Source organism: Apostichopus japonicus, chromosome 7 (assembly GCF_037975245.1).
Source record: "Apostichopus japonicus isolate 1M-3 chromosome 7, ASM3797524v1, whole genome shotgun sequence".
Classification (NCBI taxonomy): Eukaryota; Metazoa; Echinodermata; class Holothuroidea; order Aspidochirotida; family Stichopodidae; genus Apostichopus; species Apostichopus japonicus.
Window position 1 is genome coordinate 24178817 of NC_092567.1, and position 27058 is coordinate 24205874.

The 27058-nt window shown below is 39.1% G+C and overlaps 1 protein-coding gene across 1 annotated transcript; it reads right to left on the reverse strand.

The window, feature by feature from the left end:
• Positions 1 to 2171: 2171 nt before the first annotated feature.
• On the reverse strand, positions 2172 to 26565 carry LOC139969825 (putative ammonium transporter 1). The gene is made up of 11 exons (XM_071975121.1): positions 25979 to 26565; positions 14598 to 14687; positions 13540 to 13770; positions 13155 to 13255; positions 11761 to 11895; positions 10587 to 10817; positions 9935 to 10073; positions 6774 to 6868; positions 5700 to 5826; positions 4355 to 4429; positions 2172 to 3749 (listed from the first exon to the last, which is right to left on the reverse strand). The coding sequence occupies exons 1-11, from the start codon at positions 26079 to 26081 to the stop codon at positions 3679 to 3681; spliced, it is 1398 nt and encodes a 465-aa protein (XP_071831222.1). The 5' UTR covers positions 26082 to 26565; the 3' UTR covers positions 2172 to 3678.
• Between the last annotated feature and the right edge of the window lie 493 nt (positions 26566 to 27058).

A 27058-nucleotide genomic window follows, 5' to 3' on the forward strand; every position in this document is an offset into this window, starting at 1 on the left:
TTGCGATCTTGATAGAATGAGACCTTCATGTTTTATGGTTTTATTTTCAAAAACAAATTTCCTTTATTTTTGGGGTTACGCAATAAAGTCTTGCGGTCACATGTTGGAACTATGTCATTTACAGAACACTGAAAATTTCATTGGTCGGTTTCAACAGATCTCTTAGGACTTGTGCATGATACAGCAGTATCATCGGCATATTTTGTAACAGAAATGTGTGAGTTTGACCTAATTTCATCAGTATATATAGTAAATAATATTGCATATAATGGACCCCCACCCCCAAGGCACACCAACCTTTATTTCCGATATTTCCGATAACCCTTTATCCAACTTTACTTGTCTGGACCATCCTTGAAGAAATTGTGTCAGCCAATGAAAAGACATGTTTCTTTGATAAATCGTAACAGATCCTTCATTTATTGATTTGGCAAGACAGCATTAAACGCACTTGAATAGTCAAGAAAAAGACCCCGCCTTTGTTATAATTCTTTACTTACAATCCTAATGAGACACAATATCATGGATTAATCAAACGTTTGATATGGATATGGATTCTGCGAGTGGCTTGCAACTTCCGTTCTGGAACAGCAAGTGCCTTCTCCTTTCTTATGTCAAGCAACCTTATGGGTTAACAATCCCAATGTATGGAAACCAGGGCTGAGGGTGTATCAGTTTGGTGATGTTCATTTGGTTTGTATGTCCATATTCTGACTTGGTTTATTTTTCTAAAAGGTTTGGTATAACTTCCCCTATGATCCTGAACTTCTTAGCCTGTGGAAGAAAAGTTTCATGTAAAAGTATATGTGAACTTCAAATATGTCACTAGGTATTACTAAGCCAGATAAAGGTAGTTTTGAGTTAGGCTAGAGTAATGCTCGTGATGAGCAAAGCCGCCAACAGCTAAGAGAAACCGTACTTCTTTAGGGAGATGTTACACTTTTAACGTTTCTTTAAATATGAAATTGAAGAACGGAGGAAGTCTTAAGTGGAAATGAGCTGGCGTTTGCATGTTTTAATTTGTCGTAATACTGGTATTTGTTTATTGAACTGTTTACATTCACATTGAAAAGGAGACAGGAAACAAATATATTACATTATATCGCCCCCCCCCCCATCATCCCAAGTGGCACAATGACATTACACATTGGCCAAAAATAGCTACATGCCACGACTTTTAAAACCAATTTACTCCCGTACTGAGCAAGATAATGGACTTATATATTTTAGCGAAAAGTTCATCACAAGGATCTTGGTGATATACGTTCATTGTGATGGTTTGGGATTCCTTCCCTTCAATCCTGAGGTATGGTTAGGCTAACTCCAAGAATGGCTTAAATTAGTTAACCTTGGTCTAGGTTTTGTAGTCTTCGCGGTCACAATTAAACTTTGAGTGATTTATTCATCATTTTTATACGAGTTACACCCATTGTCATCAATGTCCGTCAGTGACTTACACCACCTGTTTCCTCATTTACACACAGCTCTAATTAAATGTACCGACACTGTTACACCGACTCAGTAGAGACAAATAGCGTTACTCCAGTCTACTGTCACTAGCTACTCGCGCAACAGATACAAGAATCGAATGTACTGCAATCATAACACTATAGGCTACTATTCAGGTATATTATTGTTGACCCACTGGCCCATTCTGTTTTCACGAGTTATGCTATCGTGTATGAAATGCTGCATTAAGCAATTAAAGGTGGAAATAATAAAAATAGTACCTTCCCATAATCCTGGGTGTTTTCAAATGGCAGTTAGATGTATGGACCTTAGACAAATTGTGTTACTGAGTGGTTGTACTGATGACTAAAGTATTCGTCAGTATGTAAAAACGAGAGTGGGCCTTAGGTGGACATGCGTCAGAAATGAGTCAGAAAAAAAGAATAAAATAGACAGTTCATAAAACTTCTAACCCGGCTCAACCGATTCTTCACCCTCGAAATAGGTAAGAACAATATTTAACTCAATTTCGCCAAAAGTGCATATTCGCCACTACGCGAAAACGGGGACGATAGGTGTGTAATCATGGAGCTGTTTATAGCTGTTTATAATAAAGTCACAAACTGGAAGCGCAGGCGCCATTCGGTCCATCAACCGATTATCGTATTCAATACAGTAAGTACTGTGTAAACTGATAAAGTAGATCAACAGTAATATGTGTTAAAATATATCTTAACATGTATTCTGATTCACCACAGCAGGTACGGTGAAACTGTTATCAGTGCTCTAATAGGGTCACACAAGTATGCACACTAAAGTGAATATTATATTTAACTCTGAGAACAATTTTTTCAAGTTCAACTCAAGGGACCTCCCTACAACTTCCGACAACATCCGATCCTCAGCGGTACGATTTAAAATATATAGGCTGTTATAACTTTATGTCCTCATTGACAAATCCGTACTCATTGCCTTCGTTGTTACAGTTTGTGCAATTAAACACAACCCTGTGTTAATATTATTAAAATATAATATAGTATTAATAAAATTAAAATTATTTAAAAGCGAAAGTTCGTAGCTACGATAACACACAAGGTAAAGCTATAGATGTCATCATCTGCATACTGTATGTATGTATGTATGTATATGTGATCTTCCCGCAAGCAGGAACTCGCGAAAGAAGCCATGGAGGCTTGTAGACTCGCAAGCTGACCGAAGCCAATCTCTCGGCACACATTCATTTAACGTCCATGTCGGGAAGTTGTTATTGAACAACACCCTTGCCAGACGACACACATTGCTGTTGGCGGGGAATCGAACCGGGGATCTCATGACTGGGAGACGCCGGCGTACTTGCACAGTTACATGGTAATATCGTTTGGATACTTAACAACTTAGCAATTTCGTATATTAATGACAAAAAAAGGACAAACTCAAGACGCCAACATCTGCAAGTTGCATAATTACATTGAAAGATATCTTTACTAAATATCTTAGAAACTATGTATATTTTCCAGAAATAAATTGCATAATTGCAAGAGTGGGCCAAAAGTAAAATTTGGGAACATCACCTATGGAATACATGGGATCTTTGAGTAAATGTAGGGACCAATCCCAGGGACCCATTGTTCTTTTGTTTTTGTGTAGGGGGAGTAACTGAGGCGATATATGTATAAATGTATATATAAATGCATATAGGGGCCCGAGAAATACTCGGATAAACGATAAAGTAGGCCTACTCTCATTGACAGTACAAAAAGGATTTAATTCCTTCATTCAGTTCAATAAAATGAGGAGATGGGATCATGGAGGAACGGGGAGAGGTGAGATCCTTGAAGGTCCCCGACCACCCCCCCCCCACTCCCATCTGGGCCCACCGACTCACGCGCTTGAATAGTATTTGCATTATATGCACTATATAGCCACACAAAGCAATCCTGCGTCAGTTGATTTAACGGCCAATGTGGTTTTTGAAGAGGCGCAAACTACAACCCTTCGCCCCCCCCCCCCCCCCCCGCACCGCCATCTCCCCTCCCCCAATGAGTGTATTAACCTTGGAGACACTTTATAAGGGGACTAGTATTACATAATTAACGTATTGGTTAGGATGAGCGTAAGAAATATAATCTTCATTAGTTTCCATATCGTCCATATGTAAAGAACAGCTTTCGTCATTCTTGCCGTTTTGCTTTCAACTCAGTGAGATCAGTGTGTTCCAGCAAACCTGATTTAAACGACTACGTCTGTCTCTTGTTTCCCTGGTGATCCCTTCATATGTATCACTTGTACGTTTGAATTTTCTTGAAGATGGAAAGAAAATATTAACAAGAAATACAAAATTAAAAAAATACTCAACAAGGAAGAACATTGAAATCGATCTTTGCAATCAAAATAAACAATCGTTGGCGATCATTAGTGACTTATGATAGTTGTATATATATATATATATATATATATATATATATATGTATGTACAACAACTGCAGGAATTGTGAGTGAAAATATCTGGTTGGTTTAGAATTCGAGTTGTTAATCATAAGTTAGGAATAATATCAAAATGATTGATGAAATCTTACTAAATGATCTCATAATGTTAAATATTCCCTTATGATCATGTTCTCTGACAACATCTACAATGTCCTAACCCCCCCCCCACCCGCCCCTACCGCAACGTCTAAATATGATGTATGTTTAAATCAGGGAATGGTTTCTAACATCATGCGTGACGAGTCAGAAAGATGGTCGTAAACACGTTACAATGACGTATGTATGGCGGGTGTCTTTGGGAGAGTTATTATACGTTCAACGTCTCCTTCATCCTGATTTCAAATCCAGTACTGAAATCAATGATGACGTCATAGACACGTCATTATGACGTCATCAGTACGACAAGCAATGTACTTACCGTCAATGTTTAAGTCATCCAATGATTTTTGCTGATGAGGGTAAGCAGGCTCTCCATGCAGGGTCAGATCAAGACCTATGGATGATGTAATAATAACTGTTGTGGTCGACAATGGGAGGTTATTGTAAGACACACGCAAAGGCAAGGAAAAGCCAGGTCTGGTCCTAGAGACAATTAAGTCCCCCCCCCCTCCCTTTTTCTGTACTCTTCCTTTTTTTTCTGTAGTATATCATGAAATGAGAGTTGACAATATTCTTTATCCCATATTGCCAGTACCTCATCATTGTTTGTGTGCCGACTAAAGTGACCATGAGCAACCGGTCTGTATTCCTAACTTACTCTTCTCTCGTCAGGCTTGGACATAAAGTTTACCATGGTTTAACAATTAGTTTTAAAAATAAGTTGTATACCTTGAAAAGGCATTGGTGCTTGATAGATCTTTTACTTGTGAAATTTATTCTTGATTTCAGTGTCCCTTTTTTTTGGATATAGAAAAAGAAAATGTTATTTTTCCCATTCCACAGGTTACTTACAACCGTCATATCCTTGGACAAGACTAGTTATTGCAACGGTCAAGTTGAACAAGCTCTTGGAATTGCTAGAATAAGCACGTGTTAAGACTATACCATTATATAGTCAAGACAGTTTTAAAGTAAGTTGTTACCGTTGTCACATCGGAGCACCTTTCTCGTGTTGGGCTGAGGGGGGAAGGGGGGGGGACTTAAAATGGGTTAGTCGAGAAATGTTCGTAAAAGGGAGGGTACAAAAAAGGGAGGGTTGCTTACAGATACAAAGTGGTGTCTTTAGTTTGATTTTTTTAAAGGTCTTGAAGCGATATTGATGGATATTCGACTGTTTTGGTTGTACCGTATATACATGATGTTTATTCATGTACTGTACAGTAGGAATCTTTATCATAATATTTGCAAATGGCAGGGATTTCTTAACCGATTAACAGTCAAAATTAAGATCTAACGAGAGAGAGCACAGGTTTCAGGATGTTTTTCTTTTCTTTTCATTCTTTGGCTTCCCGATGGGGGGGGGAGGGGGTGGGGAGAGTGCCCTTTCTCCCAGTCTGTCCAGACGGAAAACGAAAACGAGTAAACAGATTCTCGACAAATACACGATGTCTTTATTCAGATGCAACGGCAATATATGTGGCGCTATACAACAATTAAATACAATGCATTAAAGATTAGTACGCTAAAGTCACAACATATAGCGACATTCTAACAACGATTGAAACAATAATACTTAATGCTGTTTCATTTGTGACACACTGACGCGATTAACTGTAAACTGTACAACTTAGAGTTTTACGTGTAAATAAGAAAAATCAAAATACCCATTGCTTCGATTTCAGGATCGACGCGAAATATATTGAGGAGTTGGAGGCTTCCGAACAGAATGATGCAGAGACCAGTACACCAAGCAGCGATAGTCAGGCAACCCAGAGCATTCCACAACCAGCCCTGTAGAAATAAAAACCAAAATAACATGACACAGGGACCAAGCGCATCAAGCCGCGATAACTGCAGGCAACCAATAGTAATCCACAATCAACTTTGTCGGAATATAGACATTTAAAAAGAGAGATATGTAAACATTGAGATGAGCAGAGTCGTTTTCTTCATATGCCTTTGATCTGATTCTTCTTTGCTATTTAAAGTTTCTTTTTTTAAATCTATTATTTTATTTCTCTCGATTCCTTTCACCTCTTACACTGAGGAACCTTACCAATAACAGAAATAACAAACATTTCAAGCTTGGCTGTAGTTATGGATTACTACCAACTAAAACAAATATGGCATGGGGCCGGGTGGGTTGGTAAGTCCTTGTTTTGGACTTGCTCAAGTCTTGGAAACGAAGTCAGATTGATTTAAAGCAGTTTAAAGAAGTTCTTTATAATAACTAATCTGTTCTCTATGGGACTTTATGGGACTGTTTTTTCCGATCACGATTCTTGTTAATATTTTTACAAATGTATATACGGAGAAGGAGCACGACGCCACTACAGCGTGGGACCAGACCCCAGTCAAAAAGCCCCTCCGGGAGGTGAATATTTGCAGTTTCCATCATTTCCAGAACTTTAATCAGACTATGTTATATTGGCAACTGTTGGAGTTAGAAGCAAGCAAATTATGGTCAGTGGAAATCAAAATTTGTGTATCTTCCTTACTGTTTTTTTACATGGCAAGTATTATTGAGGGAGGGGTAACCAAGAGGGCACCACACAACCCCTGGGGACGCCACTGATACTGAGGATAACTGAAATAATTGCAAGGAAGGAATTTAACATTGGTTGTGGTTTTTGAATTAACAATGCAGTTTTATCTTTTAGTCTCTTTTTGTTGTTGTTGAGATTACTAGATTTAATGAAATGCATAAGCTAGCATGAACTACGGTACATTATAATTACCAGGACTGATTCGGCGGTCCACACAACAAACACTCCCTGTACTTCAGAAAATAATGGCGCAGTCAAAACTCCTAAAGTACCACCACCTAGATGTACTGTATGAAAGCAATACAAAAGCAAAAAAAAAAAAGAAGAGGAAAACACATTAAAAGTTGCATGTAGAATTATTGATCGCATCTCGTTCGAAATATTTGTATTACACAAAAAATTAGCAAAATCAGTCAATTTTGACAAACATGATCTTACGGCGCTGTCCCAAATATTTTCATGTAAGTATCATAAAGAACATAAGCAAGATAAGGAACATAAGTAATAACTTACAGAAATATGCGGTTAGCAAGGGCGGCGGAACCGGGGGGCACAGGGGGCACGTGCCCCCCCCACTTTTCCTCAGGTTAAAAATGTGCCCTTTCTCTACATAAAAATTGTACCCTTGATCACATTATTAGGTCAGCGATATTTCAGTAAGAGATCTAATCCTAATTTAGAAATATCAGGGGCGTAGCCAGTATGTAGCACCATAGGCCCGGGCCTATCGTTGATTAACAGACTTTATATGTATAGAGCTGCAGCACTTTGTTGCCTGTTGTTGTCACGATCGGCGTTCCAAGTTCCAAAACAGCCTTTTCGATAAACATTTGCTACAGTTGTATCAAAGACAATTACTGGCTATAGTTGCAACCAAGGGCGGCGGAATCGGGGGGGGGGGGGCACAGGGGCACGTGCCCCCTCTTTTCCTCAGGTTAAAAATGTGCCCTTTTTCTACATAAAAGTTGTACTCTTGATCACCTTATTAGGTCAGCGATATTTCAGTAAGAGATCTAATCCTAATTTAGAACTATGAATTTCTGTGGGTCAAACTCAAAGCTATATCGAATGGAAAAAATTGTTAGTATCTCTCCTGTCTGACCACAATGACATTCGCCTGGCTATTCCGAATGTTCTCTGCCTAATACACTTATACCTACTGGCACCAATGAGCGCAGCCTCCGGAGAGAAATCCTTCTCCGTACAACGCCGGATGAAGACATACTTGCGGAGCACAATTGGTGAAAAACGGTATAAAAATATGCTAATGCTTCATATCCATAAAGCAAGAACGGACGGATTAGTTATACGGGACATCGCTAAAGAGTTTACAAAGCGAAACCCACGTCGAATGAAATATTTCGGGAAGTTTTAAATGTTTACTACCACAAGGTTTGTAACCAGTGACGGAGCGTCCATACAGTCAGGGGGCGGATGCCCCCCTGACAGACTCAAATGGACTGCTTGTGCCCTTTTCAGCTTGTTACCACTTTTCACTTATTCGCGATTATTGACTTTTTAATTGCGCTCTCATTTACCTATTGACATTTGTCACGTTTTGTTGGTGTAATTTTCTGACAAAATGGCGATGACACCTATTTATTCTTCGTTTATATGCAAATTAGCAAGGCCCGGAAAGGGTCATTTCCGGCGATCTAGGGAGTATCTTGACTCATAAAATTTCTGTACGCTTCGCGCCAACCGGTGGTGGCGCTCCGCTTAGATAGTGTCGAAAGCGCCCATACAGACAGACCATTCTCGACCCCCTGATCAATACCCCTAGCTCCGCAACTGCTTCTAACATTCTGGTGAGTGCCATTATGCATATTCAATTTCAAAAACAAAATTCTAATGCATTTCCTAAATGCATTGCTATATTATATTGTAACTTTTTAATAAGCAGAAGCCATTTATAGCCTACTATGAATAATGAGTATAGTTTTAATATCCCATAACCTATCCCATCCTTTCGTATTTTGACATATTTCATTTGCTTTCATGCATGCATCAATCGCGTGTGCAGGGACTTTATAATGATTTCATCTCATTTTGTCTCGAAAGAAAACTTGTTCCTTGTTTCCCAATTTGCACATTGGATATTGCAGTGCTAGTATGCATTTTTTCCTTTAGGGTGGGGGGGGGGGCGTTGATGGAGTGATGTGTATACGCAAATAAGATAATACAATAAGAGTTATAAAGGGTACTAAATATCAGGCTGCATCAGTCCAATAAAATTTCTGCAAAGTGCCCTTCGACGTCGGTGCCCCCCCCCCCCCGATTAAAAGTGCTTCCGCCGCCCTTGGCGGTTAGCGTAGGTTAGGAAGTACACTACAGATGATAGGGGTGGGGACGGGGTAGGGTGCGATTGTGTATTTCTGTTTATTTTCATGTTTTCATAAATATTTCTTACATTTGCATGCTACATTGAGTCGATATCAATCCGTGTTTTTCTTCAAGAAAAGTGTCAGAAAATAACAGCAGATTTTTTTCTCTCGATATGTTGCCGCCAAGTTGGATTTGGTTTTTGCTCTGTTGCATATTGAAATGTACGAATGGAAGGGAAGTACATGTGATTCTAATACTCTGCGGGATATTAAGGGAAATTTTAAGCACCGTAGGCTTGCGAGGAGCAGTTTATATATTTGTATATCGCCCTCTCTTCAGTATCGTGTTTGGGAGAGGCAAATGCATGGCGGGAAAATGTCGTCATATGTAGCAGGTCCCCCGTGTAGTGTGAATCATCACTTAAATAACAACGTGCTGCAATATACTGCATCCCATCACGTCTACATATATACATATATTTCTCACGGAAATGCGATACAATACTAATAATAATAACAATAATATTAATAATAATAGTCGTCGTCGTCGGCGTCGTTATTGGCGCCGTCGTCGCCATCGCTTGTGCTTTTCTCCTACCTATTCCTGCTTAAGTAACAATTAAATTTATTAAGTTTATTGAATTTGTTTTTTGATGATGTGGCGGGGAGGGTGTCAACTGTTGAATTTTTTTCCCCCGCTTTCATTATTGGTTTGCTAATAATCGTACGAATCGTTTCCAAGTAACAATTTAACGATCAGTGCATAAGTGAATGTAGCCGATTTAGCATGATGTCGATGCACATTTCCATGGTAACGATGTTTTTCGATACTTTGCTTTTTATCTCGACACTTCATCACATATTTACGCTGTCCGGTAAAATAATGATAAATTACCTACAGCTGTTTGAATCCGCAATGTCGCGGAATTATATCTCGGGGTTACATAGCGTTTCCGGTGTCTCCAGTGACGGCATGAGCCAAGCCCAGCCACCATCATTCACATGTTTAAAGCATGACGCCATACTCACCACCGACGGCATCTACGGGATCGTCAATATTCAGTTTGAGTACCAGAGCACTAACACCCAGATAAGTCAACGATCCCAGACATCCAATCACAGCTGCGCCCCATGCGTACGCGCTGTTACACCCCGCGCAAATTGCCACCTTATAAGAGAAATAGACAATTCAAACATTCTTATTAACTAGTAGCTTTAAACCATACTGAACGGGTGTTATCAACCAATCGATTGAAATACATTCTCTAAATCCTTCCTGAGACATCAAGACTTTACTGCGACCCTATTATAAAATTATAGCCAAACCACGTGATTTCTGGTGAAACTTTACGCAACCAAATTCAACAATGTTATGACGCCACTTCCTTTAAGATAAAATTTGCATTAAGAAGACTCTGAAATTGTACCTTACATGATGGGGGGGGGGGGAGGGGGTTGGTAGAGGGCAAGCGATAAAGCCTGACCAGTCCTCGGCGAAGAGGTCGTAGAAGACTCTGAAATGTTACCTTACATCATGGGGGGGGGGGGGGTTGGAGGGGCGAGCGATAACGCCTGACCAGTCCTCGGCGAAGAGGTCGTAGAAGACTCTGAAATTTTACCTTATACATCACTGAAGACTATAGCAAAGTTAAAAACCCTTTTTAGAGGCCAAACGACTCACCATAGAGGTCAAACCACCATTAATGATTAAGATGATACTCCACTTCCGGACCGGAAGTAAATACTTGACGAGTAACATCGTCGACAATGCTCCGAAAGACCCACTGATGATGGTATTGACAATAGCCGCAGATACCGCCACACCGTCACCTGGTTGAGATATGGAGACTTGAGAACCGCCATTAAAAGCGAGGAAGCCAAAGAACAGAACAAGGCCACCAAGAGCCACAAACTGTAAAGATGAGCAAATGACGTCATATTCAAGTTACGCCATTATTAAATGGTGACTTTAATCCCCCGCCAAAATGATTTTCTTTTGTTGTGACCTGCTAAAGGTGGAAACACTGTTATCAGTGCTGGTTGTTTTCCTCTGTACCACGTATAAGTTTTTGAGGAATGACACTTTAAACACATGAGACAATTAAATTGGCTGGACTACTTAGTCTAACAAGAAGACCGTTAAGGTCACTTCCTCTGATGCAACACAAACTTCAATAGGAAAACAAGAGTTTTATAGCCTCATATTACACTTTTTTCGATTCATTCCATTTTTTTCGTCAAGAGAAAGTGGTGATAAACTCACAGTATAAACAGTGCCCTATTGTTCATATATGCAGATTAAAAGGACAAAATTTGGCCGAATTATTAGAATTTATAAACATTCAAATATTACTTCCTGCACCGAGAAGTCGACGTTAACAGAAATTTGTCCTTAAAGAAGCACTCCAAGGAATGAACAAATGTTACAACTGGCTATCTTGTATAAGACCGGAAGAACTTTATATAAGTATTTCTTTTACATGGATTTGGTTTAGCTACAGTATAAAATTATGCCTGAAAATCACCCGTTAAGGTTTCAATGTTAGATTGTAGAGAGTATCATGTACACAGTGGCTTTACTCAGCAAATAAAATGAGGACGGGCTGTTGTGTGGGGCGGGAGGGGGTGTAGGGGTGGGGGGTAGGGCGAGGAACTGCAGATACCCAGTTTGTGCTCATGAATCATTGTCTCATTATTTCGGTTACACTTCTGTAACTTGTAAAACTTACTCTTTTTTCTTTTATATTTATTGTGTACAAAAGCAACGAATTTAGTTCATAACATTGAAATGATCTCACAGACTAAGTTTACATTATTACAGGCTTCTAGGATACTATTGCATTCATCTGACTTACAGGGATGGAATGGCCGTTGATATCGTTGGGTGAACCATCATCATTAAAACGACCAATTCGTGGTCCAAGAATCTTACAGCCGACCAAAGCAGCGATCCCGCCAACCATATGGACTACACTGGATCCAGAAAAGTCCTGAAAGCAGCAAAACAGAAAATACGCGCACAAAGCAAATTATTTTGATATTGATTTTAGCCTCTTTTCTTTTTTCTTTGTGCCAAAAAAAGAGAAGAAGAGAAACGTTTGCAATCAGTTCACGAAGACGTTAGTTATTTTAAGTTGGAATGCTACGATTACCTCGCAATCTCAATATACACAGATATGTAATCTTCGTTTATATAGTTCATTTCAATCTTCGCTGGTAGAATATGATTTGTCACCGAATATTCCACCACATCTTGTTCTTTTCATAAAGTATTAAAGAAAGTATTTTAATTCATACGATATATGATGGTGATTGTGATGGTGATAGTGATAGTGATAGTGATAGTGATAGTGATAGTGATAGTGATAGTGATAGTGGTGGTGGTGATGGTGATGGTGATGGTGATGGTGATGGTGATGGTGATGGTGATGGTGATGGTGATGGTGATGGTGATGGTGATGATAATGATGATGATGATGATGATGATGATGATGATGATGATGATGATGATGATGATGATGATGATGATGATGATGATGATGATGATGATGATGATGATGATGATGATGATGATGATGATGATGATGATGATGATGATGATGATGATGATGATGATGATGATGATGATGATGATGATGATGATGATGATGATGATGATGATGATGATGATGATGATGATGATGATGATGATGATGATGATGATGATGATGATGATGATGATGATGATGATGATGATGATGATGATGATGATGATGATGATGATGATGATGATGATGATGATGATGATGATGATGATGATGATGATGATGATGATGATGATGATGATGATGATGATGATGATGATGATGACAATGACGATGACGACGACGATGACGACGACGACGACGATGATGACGATGACGATTACGACGACGACGATGATGGTAATGGTGGTTAAAATTTGGGCAACCTAATATTCGATGGTGACGACGATGATGATTACGATGACGATGATGAAGATACAGACAGACTACAAGGAGACAACACAAATACGAACTAACGATCACAATGATCGGAACTAACGCTACTGACGAATCAAGCGATTCAGATTGGGAGCAAAGACTGAGTCCGACAGTCCAAATGTGTTCGAACAGCAGAAACGCCACGTGACTGAAGGAACATACGTCACTGTGTGGGTTAGTGACAATAATTAGCCTTACAATAATTGAGGGCGACAAATAAGATGACCGACTGCGTCACACTACGTTACCTGGTAACTAATGTAGTCTGGTCCTGGGCCTGGTCCTGGGCCTTTCAAAAGCCATCCATCATCTGCCCATACCCAGTGGCTGACCACAGGATAAATAAATCCTGCCAATTACATAGGGAGTTAAACAATAAAATATTTTTGTAAGAAACTCAATAAATTTAAATTAGAAAGATACAGCATGTTATAAAAACCATAGATGCCAAATGTGAAGGGAAAGAAATCGGAATGTCGACAATCTGACAAAAATCAGTAAAAATGAAAGTAAAAGAGAACTGTAAAAATAAAAGAGAAATGTAAAAGTTAAAAACAAGGTCAATGTTACCGGTATTTATTAAATAATATATTAAGTTTCAAGGTTAACCTTATAGGCACAAATTAAGTTTACCTGTGATAACAATGGAATAGATGATGTAAGCTTCAAACGCTACTCGCTCGGCCAAAGCACCACTGACAATTGTAACAGCCGTTGCGGCGAATACGAATTGGAAAAAGAAATGAGTAAGTTTGTGGTCAGACATTCGTGAGAAGAAGAAGTAGCCATGGCCGATGAAGGGATTAGACGGCTCTCCGAAAGCGAAGGCGTACCCGACAGCCCAGTAGGTGATACATCCGAAAACTGAAGAGAAAACAGATACCAACATGAATAATAATATTTGCTTTTTATATATCGCTTTATACCAGCGATAGGTCTCAAAGCGCTTTACAGACGTTATATTACCCCTGGTCAATGATAACCTGTCCCAGAGACAATCCCTCCAGTCGGCAGCAGTTATATACTGCGCCCAATGACAAGTTACCTCACAGGTACCCATTTAACCCCTGGGTGGAGAGAGGCAATAGAGATAAAGCATCTTGCCCAAGGACACAACGTAATGAACTAGTGCAGGAATCGAACCAGCAATCCTTGGATCACGAGTCCGACGCCTTAGCCAATTGGCCACCACGCTCTCTCCATGAATGATGACAAAGAAAATACAAACATTAATTGCAACATACAACAGTACACCAAGCCTGGGACAAGACTACTGTATACTATACATCTAACAAGTACATACCTGTGCCCTTACTAATCGTACCCAAGGTCATTATCACCTGTATGAACCCACATTGCATCTCCCCTCCAACTGCATCATTGTTTATAAATAATTTGCTACGACTTTGTGATATCCTTCAATTGCGTCTAGGTGGAAGCAAACCAGCCTTCCCACCCCCACAACCCGCCCATGCACCTCCCCTTAAAATACCACTATAACTTCGAACAGACATTGTACATATTAGCTCACTGTTGGCGTACTAAGCCACTGGAAAAGTGAACACTATAAAGTTTACAACTGGTTACATCCATACCTTCTCTCCGTATGCCCCCAACCTTACCTTACCTTACCCTACCATATCTTCTCCCCACCCCCCCCCCCTTCCATAAGGACAGATGAGGTGACTTACATCCATCGAGAAGCACCATTAACAGAATATTAGTTGTATTCTTCTTGCGAACTGATCCAGCTTCCAGGAAAGCAAAGCCGACCTGCATAACTGGAGGAAGAAAAAGAATAATGATTGTTATGCGGTAAGCACATCCTTATATTATCAACTTTATTGAGAATTACCGTACTACAATATTCGCATATTCATGCGCTCTTAAACGCGGGCGGAGGAGGTCATGAGTGGTCAAGGTTGAGGGGGGGGGGGGAATAATATTTGAAAATGAAGAAATTGTACTACAATAGAACAGTTAAGTATTGACACCAATTTGATTCTATATTTGGAAACAGACTTGTAGTTCTTCAGTCCGTACTCGAGAACATTTGAACGTGCATTTACTCGAGACTGTAATAGTACTCATACTCGGAGAAAGCATATTCCGTGTACTCCCTCTCGTCCTCGGGGCTTTGTATTGGTACTCGAGACTTTATACTTGTACTCATACTCGGAGAAAGCACATTCCGTGTACTCCCTCTCGTCCTCGGGGCTTGGTAGTGGTACTCGAGACTTTTTACTAGTATACTCATACTGGAAGAAAGCACATTCCGTGTCCTCCCTCTCGTCCTCAGGGCTATGTAGTGGTACTCGAGACTTTATACTTTTACTCATACTCGGAGAAAGCATATTCCGTGTACTCCCTCTCGTCCTCGGGGCTTGGTAGTGGTACTCGAGACTTTATACTTTTACTCATACTCGGAGAAAGCATATTCCGTGTACTCCCTCTCGTCCTCGGGGCTTTGTAGTGGTACTCGAGACTTTTTACTAGTATACTCATACTGGAAGAAAGCACATTCCGTGTACTCCCTCTCGTCCTCGGGGCTTTGTAGTGGTACTCGAGACTTTTTACTAGTATACTCATACTGGAAGAAAGCACATTCTGTGTACTCCCTCTCGTCCTCAGGGCTTTATAGTGGTACTCGAGACTTTGTACTAGTATACTCATACTCGAAGAAAACACATCCCGTGTACTCGTACTTTAACTCAGGGCTTTGTACTCATTCTCGTGGCGTTGTACCCTTTAACCTCGACTCATCAATTTATACTTACACTATACAGGTTTTTGGAAGTATTAATGAGTTTAGTTTAGTTTAGTTTAGTAGAAAAAAAGGATCAGGAGGGACACTCAAGTCCCCATCAAGGACCCTATAGGAGAGAAAAAAACTGAAGACAAAAACACTCAGACCCGATTACAATGCTTAAAATGCTTGTCCAAAGCATTCTTAAACCCATTCACACTACTTTCAAGTACAACTTTCTCAGGCAAACCGTTCCACTCATTCACAACCCTGTTAGAAAAAAAGTTATGCCGAATATTAATCCTACTTTGTGACTTTTGGAGTTTAATACTTGAGGACTAGTATTTGGCCCGAAAAAGAGATAATTGTTGATCAACTCGATCGGTATGCTCTGGTTGAATGAAATATGAATTCCATCCAAATTATCACGTCAATTAAAACTACCAATAAGTATTCCATAAAATGACTCTCAAACCTTTCGTTGTCATAGATAACATGCTAATAAAATATTAATCACATGCAAATAATAACATGATTTTTCCTCTCATTATTTCGCTATGTCTTATTTTCCTGCTTCATTGTGAGACCCACCCCCAAAAAAAAAAAAAAAAAAATATTGGACTATAGTCAAGCTAACACTTCGCATAATTGTATTATTTTTGTATTTATATTTTTATTATATTGTGTTATCTCCTGTCGAATTCGAATTAAAGATTACCGCTTCTAAACTATGATTGGCAAAGATGATCGGTTGGTCCACATCCCTACATTGACTATGAAATTGCTATGAGCTCAATTTATTGATTGCAAACATATTTCAATCCATTTGTGTTCTCCATGGCAGAGATCGTAAAGCAGTAACTTTAGTTTCAGCAAGACTCCCCAACACCACCAAGTCACCAGCACCAATAGCTAACACCACTTTACACCAAAACTCTCAAAAAACAAAAGCTGCATTTTGATGAACTTCTACTGCAGAGAGCTTTTGAGAGTGGAGCAGAAATTCCAAGTGTATCAGGTTTCAAGGATAACTCATTAAAAATTATATAATACGCATGTAAAACTTTTTGGAACAGCACCCACCGTGATGACAACACGGACTACCCACTGTGATCCACTTTCTCGGAGTAAGAGATGGTTTAGCCAGTCAAAATAGGTTACATCCTAGCAACCATATCTCGAGTAATAGGGACAAGATATCGACATGGGGGTGTTCAACAAACAGTGTGGAATGTGTTTTTCTTTTAAGTGCTACAATATCTGTTGCGGGAATAATCATTTAATGGTACACACAACAAAACACATCTTGAACACAGAATCGGCTTGTAATCCACTCGACATTTGCAAAAGGGCAACAAAGTCTTCTTTTTCTTATATTCCAGGTTAATTCGTTTTGTTTTTGTTTTTATTGTACATAGGATATGTGGTTTCCTTATGGAATATAATTCCTAAAATTCGCAAACCACTTCCGTAGGTGACAGTTCTTCTAAGAAATCGCCGACCCCCAACTATTTTAAACCAAAAGCTATAGCCATTGTTTGGGGGATGGAAACCCCGGGTGATATGGTGTCTGAGCCTTTCAGTGAATTTGAAAGAATAATTGTGCTGTTATATACAGTTGTCATAGCCACAGAGATCCACCACTCCAATTCTTCCTCCATACCAATTCAATATAAGTACCACAATGCTCCCACACAAAAATTGGGTCACAAAGTAAATCTATAAGTTCATGATCCATGGGTGAGTCATGTATGTACAATGACAAGCTACTACAGGTGGGCAGACTCCGACAGAGTAACATTAAAATCAAGAGTACATGGTCTCGGGGGAAAAAAATGAACAACTGGGTCATTAAACATACCAAATGGCAGGTATAATCAATTATGGTATGCAGGCACAGTGCTGATACGATAGGATTTTGGGTTGGGGTGGAACTTGGTTGAAAACTGACCTAAGCTGTTCAGCACCACACAACAGGCAACTAAATATGACACACGAGACGGCCGTTTGGTAAAAATGCCCATATAAAGCTCTAGTTCGCACACTGAAAAGACAGTGGATGCTATTCTGACAACACGATTTTTTGGTCAGAGAACATTTTTTTTTTCCAGAATGACAACACTTTGTTTTTGGTCTCTTTATTTATTTCTTGTTCATAATACATAAAACTTTGAGAAGTAAAACTGTCAGAAAATAGTAAAGATATAACCCAAAATAGTGGCAAGTGATGGCACAAGCACTTCATAAACAAGCTTTTAAACACTGTGAAAAGATTTGAGATAAAGTAGTTGGGAGGAATGTTTAAATGAAAGGCAAGTCCAGGAATGGCAAGACAGTTTGGTCAAATAGTTATAAAGTACATAAATACAATAAAAAAAATTAATTTAATTTGGTAGCAATGAAAAGAGCATAGTCTCATCTATAGCCAATTATACCAAAACTGTACATTTTTCTCCTGTAACGAAGTCAAGTTCACGGCAAATTTAATCGGCACTTTTTGGAGCCATGAAAAAATGCGCCAAATTTAATGGAGCTTTGTCAGAAAGTATGACCAAAATAGAACTTTTTACTGTTTTATTACGAAACATAAATGTTAAGAGACTCAACTTACCGCGTCATGTGGCTGGTGATTCCTTCTTATGCAATATTCAAACATTTCAACCAAGGTGGGGGGGGGGGGGGTTATAGGTCGCAAGCAGTTTCGCACAATTTCATACGTCTGGCCGGCCAAATTTTTGGGGCGGGGCTACAAGAAAATTGCTCTCTGGGCTCATTAGTTCGCTCGTTGGGGACTGAGAATGTTCACATTAGCTAACATTATTTGACCTCTTGACATTTCACTAAGGGATACCAGACAAATGATCCGGAATGTCGACAGGTGGTTTTGACTGGGTTTTCCTTTTTGTCAAAATTACATAAACCTCTCAGGTCTGATAGGAACATTCTTCTTTCTTTGAATTATACTGCGTGCAAAGTAAATTAAAGTTGCATAGTCAGGAAATGACATTTAACAAAAAAAAAAGAGATTTATTTTTCTCTATTTTGTTTTAACGAAACATTTGTGAAGCAAGTTGAATGAATAGTGATCGCGCTTACGTAGTCGTGAAGTAAATTAAAAACATATTATGTGTGCTTCATGTAAATCTGGATTACTCTAAATAATAACTATAGGCATATATGCTTGGTATAACAAGTGAGATATGCATGGAGTTGTTGTATAAAGCAAACTCCATGCAAAGTCACATGGTATAGTGAGATCGGAAGTAAAAGAATGAATTGCTAACCGGCAACATTTAAAGGAACTTTCTAGTGGCAGTCAATTGGGTATATGGACAATCCTAGTTTGGGTATTTTTCATCGTACGATTCAGGTTAGGATTAGGGATTTCTAGTAGGCCTGGCCAACAGTTCAAGCACTTTATCACAGAAACTAAAATTCATCACACGGAAAGGCTTAGTGCAATACAAAGACAAACAATGATATGACCTAAAAGGACTGGGTCTAAATTTCACTAAACAATTCCTTAAATGCTGTTAAGAATGATTTAACTCATAAAAGTAACTTAAAGATATTTTGATGGCTAGAAATAATAATAATAATAACAATAATAATAATAATAAAAAAATAAATTTAAAAAAAAATGCCGTTGGTCCGGATTGCGTGAAGTATATCAATTAAAACGACTGGTATGTTTAGCCTAGCAGACAGACCATTTTTGGTTAGTCCCTCAGCAGCAGCACCAAGTTCAATAAAGAGAAAGAACTATAACTTTGTGGGCTAAACTAACATGTTATTAAATTTGGTTACAAATTTACAATGATTACAAATTTGTCAAGGACAAGTGGCGTTCAATATCATGTTGATATTGTTCATGCAAAGTTGAAGAAAAAAAACATGTTATTAAAGGTTATGAAACAATGTATGAATATTAACATTTTGTTCTGAATTGATGAACTGACGTCATTATTAAATTTATGTAGCTTTAAGAGAGAGTTTCCATGGATTAAGTCTATTTTAAAGCTATGTAACTTGAAAAATGGATTATCTATATAGACACATTTCAGAACCTTTCCTCGGACTGCGAAACGTCAAGTGAACCCTACTGCCTAATACCATCCTTTGACGCCGAGCTTTTCTTTTTTTGACCATATACATTATATCGTTGATCAAAAGTCATGCGCCATTTTTAAATGTGAATGAAGCGTTTTTCGTAAGGAGATATGAACCGAAATTAGCACCGCAGCCGTTATCACTTTAAATATGACGTAACTCGCGGACACTTCTTCTGATTTCTGTCTCAAAGGTTCATTTACCTCTTTGAAAACAAGTTAACGATTTAGACAAATTACCAACACAAATGTGTTTTAATTTTTCTTATTACTTTCCCTTCTTCATAACTCACGTTATCGCTTACATCATTATAACGTCAGAGCACGAAAAAAAATATGATCTTAACTTTATATACCGAAAGAATATAACAGTATAACTTTAACTTCTAGGTAAAGTACGAAGATTTATTTATTTTTCTCTCTTTTTGACAGCTCGTCGCTTAAAAAGGGAATGAAAACATTGGTACTGCTTAATAGCTTACCGTATTATAACTATTATAACTACTATATTGGCATTTGTCATTGCTTGACATTGCTTGTTATAGCAATCACCTTTGAAGTACTGGTAGGTTGAGGGTGGTAGTATTCGTAATTCCTTCAATCAACTCTATAGGGGGATATCCTCTCACCTGCTGTAAGACGTGATCAAAGAGGGGGTATAAAACGTTTCAAGGAAAAAAAAAACATTATTTTCTATCATTGTCTATCGAACTCTCTTGGGGGGAACCTCTTTTCCTATCACGCTCATGTCATGCCTGATACGTCATATTACACAAGCTCAATGTTGCACAAGCCCAAGTATTACGTAGTCTTGTTTTTGCTCAAGTGTGACTCGACTTGTTTTTTTCTTTTTTAATATTCATTTAGCGTTTCGCGAGTTACCCCCAACCCCCCCCCCCCTAAAAAATAATCACTTTTCTTGAATTTATTTTCGCTTATTTATTTTTATTTACACTTTGCGATGGACAGATTCTTTGTTTTTAATCGGTCATCTTCTGTCAAATTATATAACGTTTCCCGGTGAAGGCATTTTGGGATGCATAATTCCTTTAAATACACGCACGGACTGACGAAAAGTTAAATCAACAAACTAGCTGGTAAAATTCTCATACTTGCGTGAGACTTCAAAGCAGGTCATGTTCAAATGAAGTATAGAATATAGGACTTGATCTATATAAATGAAATGAGAAACTTATAACCATCTTAGGTATGGGAAACATTTGATTTTTGGAGTATTACCTTGAACTAAAAAAAACAAAAAGAACAAGACAATAAAAATGTATGACAGAAAAACAAAACAAAGTTAAGACGTGAAAAAGTCCCCCCTGGGGTTTAATTTAGGGTATGAATTAGGACCGTAACTAGGTCTACACGCAATGTTGTGGTAATAACTACTTTTAGTTTTGGTGAAGGGTTGAAACAAGGAGGAGGCGGCGGCGGGGGGGGGGGGGGAGGAAACACCACACTCCATGAATATAGGCGCCTGTTACTAAAGTTGGAGGTAAGATCTTTGCCGTCACAATGTAGGCAGACAAAGGGTTATATTATAGACGCATCGATTGTGTGTCCCTTTGTAGGATTAACGGAAGTTGGTCAAATCGGAGGGGGGGGGGGGGGAGGGGAGCATAGTTAAGGCTAAGAAAGGTGCAAACTGGGCAGGGTGGATTTTGAATTGTTTAACAATCGAACGGGGTGTGCACAATACAGGGCCAAACTGCGGGGTGCTTATATATGCGATGTAATTGTAATGTAATTTGACAGTTGCTCCTACACCTAGTGAAAAGTGTGTTTTTATGGATATGACGTCACATTTTCTCTCATTATGTCTGCAACGCAAATCTCGCCTGAAGCGCATGACACGCGAGGAGAGTGAACCTGGAAGTGACGTCACGTATTTCACTCTGTGTTTGCACTGTAAAGCTCCCCGCCTGCAGTGAATACAAATCTGATGGAACTGAAAAGCCCGGATTTAGATTCATTGCAAGCCCTATCAAGCTCCTGTTGGATGGTGGGAGTAAAAACACGGAATAAAAGTGGAAAAGGAGGTAAAATAGACAAGCCGCAAATTATTGCAAATGGAAGGGAAACAATTAACAAGTACCAAGCAGATTTCACTGGGTGGGGGAGGGGGCCGATTTGTTCCCCAAAAGTAAACGGAGTTTCAGTCACAAGCGACCTAGTCAACCGAGGTTCCTAAACTAGGGACCCCTCCCTCTGCAAGATCTGAACTTAAATCGCCTCCAAGTTTACGAAGTCCACTTGTCAAGAGAGGATTTGAGATTTGATTTTGATTTGATCATCATAAAGAGGGAAGGTATTGATCGCTTCCAAAAGCTTCTTATTGTAGAAATGCATTTATAGGTAGACTGAGAGAAATTCTGAAGGCTGTCTTATGACTAATGTTTAATCTAGTGTTTTGCGTAGCTTAAAGGGCAAATGCTGTCTTATGGACAAGCTTATCATTTTGGGTAATATAAAGTTAGATTAGATGGGAAGGGAGGGTAGGGTAGGGAAAAAGGTTATCGTAAGCATTTAAGAGTATAGAGAACCCTCCAGGCTCTCCCTCCCAGTAGCAACATTAATATGATCTTAAAATTAAGATTGTTATCAAGGGCAATTTTTAGTCAAATTTTGTTTTTCTTTCAGAAAAACAAGTTAAACAAAGCAAAGAAAACGAGAAACATTTGGATGATGATAAAATGAAATGTACGACAATGTTTTCTGTTACATTAGATCAGGGGTTCCCTAACTGGGGTGCATGAACCCCCAGGGGCGTGTGAGTCCATCCCAGGGGGTTCGTGAGAACGTTTCTGAAAGTCAAAACTAGAGTACTTTTTGCTAAACTAAAACCTGATATATCTTATAATTTAGTAATGTTTACAAAAGTCGTACCTATATCGACAAACTCTTTTCGCGTTCCGTACGCATATGTTGCCATAGTAATACCAGGCGCGTATCCAGGGGGGCGTTGGGGGCGCGCGCCCCCCCGGGTTAGAAAAAGAGGAGAGAAAAAAAAGAGAAGAAAAAAGAGGGGACAAGAGGAAAAAAGAGGGGGAAAAGAGGAAGAGGAGAGGAAGGGAAGGGAGGGAAAAGAAGAAGGAGAGAAAAAGGAGAAAAGGAGGGAGTAGAAGATAAACGCCAAGACACCGGGAAGAGAAAGAGGAACAGTGACATCATTACAGCGGGTAGCCAGTGACGGATCGAGGATTTCGGAAGGGGCGTGCGCCTCACCCTACCCTTTACACCGACAACTCCATTTTTGACGTTTCCATTTTTCCTCTCTCACTAATGTATCTATATATATATACTATATATGGTCTATCATAACGCGTGTGTGTGTATGGACGCCTTAAACAATTGTGCTATGAAACCAACTGTGGCTGGTCTCGAACTCGACCGAGTCGTCGGGGAACATGACGTATTTCGGGAATGGGGCTACCGCCGCCCCCCCCCCCCCGAGCATATTCTTTTTTATGATATCGATAGTAAATTTGAAATAGAAAATGCTTAGATGCAACTTACAAGGCATGGGAAGTGTCATTTCCAGCGATCTGGGAGGCATTTTCGGCCAAAATTTTCTTGTACGCTTCGCGCCAACTCGTGGTGGCGCTACGCTTAGATAGTTTGCATACAGGCTTCGCCCCTCCCTTGACAAATTATTCGCTACGCGCCTGTTCGAATTTGTAAAGCAAACAGCAGATATCACATCATATCAGTGAGCATGAAAATGGCTTTCCTGGATGAACAGCCTCAAAACTGTCTATGTGTGTAGTCAAAGGCGAAGGAGCCCAATATGATTTGGGGAGCTGTAACGAATTGCCCGAAAAATATAACCAACATTTTCGCGCGCTCCGCGCGCGTTCAACATGTTAATGTCAATATCATATAAACAAGCATCGGTTATTACATCGCATGCCATATAAACAACGAATTGTCCGATGTAGATGGAAAAAAGCATGGCGGTCCAATTATGTCAAAACTCTCTTTTACATTAGTAATGGCGAATTAGTCGGCCAAGCTTAGAACTTTATATTAATTACCATGGAGATCATTTTTAAACTATTCATTTCCTTTGGCTACATCATTGCAATGTATTTTTCTTTCAGTATAGGTGCCCGAAAAATTCTCGGCATATTGCCCGAATTTTCAGAAAGAAATATTTCGTTAGGCCCCCACCCCCCCCCCGCCTCCTTGACCTATGTGTGTAGTGTTCGGTTTCGGAAATATCTGCTATTTCTTTCATTTCCTTCAACCAAGTTTTATAACAGCCGTTATAGGAGGTTTCAATATTTGTACACCAATAAATTAACTGTGTCTGAATTTTCGAAAATTTCCTCACCAACATTCTTCATCATACTTCCCTCTACTCGTGCAATTTTGACCAGTCTGTTAGGGGTTCAAGGAGGTTTTTCTATATTGGTTGTCCATAGATGAATTTTTTTGCAACATTATGGGTATGTTTTGAAGTGAGTTTAATCACGAGAAATGTGAACCTTGAAATTCTGAACAAAAAATGGGCTTAAAACCTTCAAAAGTGGGGCTGTCGGGTATTGTGGACCGCGACGTAGAATCACCTACAAAAAGCAATGATCCACAGGATGATGTGTGACTGGTGACAATCTTCAAAAAGGTTATGGATGGGGAAAAAACTATTGGGAAATACTTGGTTCTCAGGCAAAAGTGTACATCTGGTTGCTCATTTTCAAGCCCGATTAGTGTCATTTCCGATGATCTGGTGGGTATCAAACCAGAAATTTTCTTGTACGCTGCGCGCCAACCGATGGTGGCGCTCCGCTTAGTAATTCGCGCCCCCGGGTTAGAAAATCCTGGATACGCCCCTGAATACCGTACCGTGCATGCGCTAAAAAACAGGAGCATCCGTCTCATCGTGTGTGATGGGTGATCGACGCGTGATACAATTCGTGATCTGATCTTGAATTTCCAAATAAATATTTGTTCATCTCTTGTTTTTGTTTCCATTAAAATATTACACTATGAACTTGATATTTACGAAGCACTGTTATGCGTATTATAGTATAACAATGACTCAGATCGTGTCTCGAAAAGTTGGGGTTCGTGGACAACTCTGACATCCACAGGGGGTTCGTAGGTGGGGGGGGGGGGTTAAGTTAGGGAAACCCTGTATTAGATCTTATATATGAAATTATTACAGATTCATGAGATATTAATATAGATAGTGGAGATTAATCCTAGAATTTTATATTCTGCTTAAAAGGAACAGGTGGACAAAGTTTCTAACGGTTCTGAATTTTCCTTTGATTTCCATTATTTACAGTAAATTGGCAACAATATTATTTACAGTAAACTGGCAACAATATTTGATCTATGTACATTTTTCTGTTATACAGATTACGCGACAACATATTGCCTAACGTTTAGTAGGTAGGATTCGTGTTAGAGAGATCTACGCAATTATAGTGAAGAAGTGTTTTCGATTAGATAAACATATTTACACAAATGAAATTTTGGGTATCCTGGCCAAAGAAGGACGTCGTTGAGAGTAACAAAGAATCGACAATTTGCAAAAACTCCATTCAATGCATTTGAGTTTGATTTATTTCCACATAATTATAAATACAATGGTGAATAATTAAATTACAACGAGGTAGAGGAGTACTGAAGAAGCAGAGCTTTTACGAGTAGTCCCCCTTTACAAAAACAATAAACGAAAGAATACAGAGGATAAGTAAGAAGAAAAGAGAAAAGAAGGAATTACCCGCTTAAATAATCTCATTTCAGGAATTCAGAAATAAGTAAATATCGCATTTGAGACGCACAAAGGCATTGGGAGTTGAACTTAACGAAACGAGAAAAAAACCAGACTTGTGGTTTCTGACACTTTTTTTGTAAACATTTATTTTGTATTCATCTTTCAATAAAATCGACAACACAATAACTGGGATTCGGTTGAGAAATAGGTGTGGAAAGGGAAGGGCGGTCGGGTAGGGGGGTGGGTGGGTTGGATGTGATTATGCATTGGTCGCTAAAATACCATCCTTTGACGATGCAAATTACTTCTTTTTCACCGAACCGAGTAAACAAAACAAGAAAAAAAGGAAGTCACGAATATAGGAACGAAATGTGTTCAATGTAATGCACTTAATTAAGGACTTTTATGATCGAAATTTCTGATGAAATAAGAGGACTTCTTATGAATTTAGAAGTAGAATTAATTTAAAAATGGCCAAATACTTACAATAAATCACGATTCCGCAGATAGCTATGAAGAAGTCGTCGACATTTTCTTCTAGTGCATCTAATTCATCTCGCAGCATCGATGCGTTAAAATAAGGAACCATTTTTTCTTTGTCTATCTGTAAACTTCTTTTCACGGTTTACGAAAAACAAGCGTCGAGTCGAGACCAGAAGAATTCAGTGAAATAATCAGGGAAGGAAAGGGTAAAAGGAATCCAGCTGTTGTTCACATGTGTTTGAGTTGGGCAAGGATTTGTCAAGTTACTAAAACACCACGATGGCGACATGATTCCTCCACGAATCAGAAATTTTTCCATTTGACACGCCCATAAAGAAAATAAAAAAGGAGACAATTAAAAAAAGGATAGCGACGAAGAAGCAGACACTACAGTGCCTGTGCATCCCAACTGCAGTTTATGTTTTTGTGGAAAAATTCGACCTTTCCCTTTATAAAACGGGTGAAATGTCAAGGTATACATGCACTGAACGTAATTGACTTTGTCGGGGTAGCTTATATAACAATCGGATTTTATGTAACGAAAGGGACAAACACATCTCTGATAATAGAGGACTATGGTTTATAAATGTAGGCCCACCTCAGCTAAGAACCTGTCCACAATAACCCCGCCCCCCCCCCGTAGATTACCCCCCGTAGGGCCAATGTACCCAACATTCTTTTTTCTTTGTTTTAACTTATCATTCCATGTTTCGTTTTTTCTTTTTCTAATTCGTTAGCTCAATGACATTATGACGAAGAGTCACTACCACAACCTGTTGACTATTGGACAAACATATATACCTGACAAAGATTTTCTCCCGTTTCCCCTGAAGTTGTAACTTTTGTTGGAGTATATGTTTTGAAGTTGTTTAAGTAAATTTGTACTAATGGTCCTGGTCAAATATGTGTTATATAGATAAGTAACACTTTTAGGTATGCAGAGGTCATATACAGTGCCGCAAATAATTAATACCATAGTAGAGGATCCATATAGGAGAGGGCGTGACCCTGTGCTCGTTGAAGCAGACTCTAAGGTAAGGAACCTATGGTCCCCTCCTCCCCTACCCCAATAAAAAATTTAAA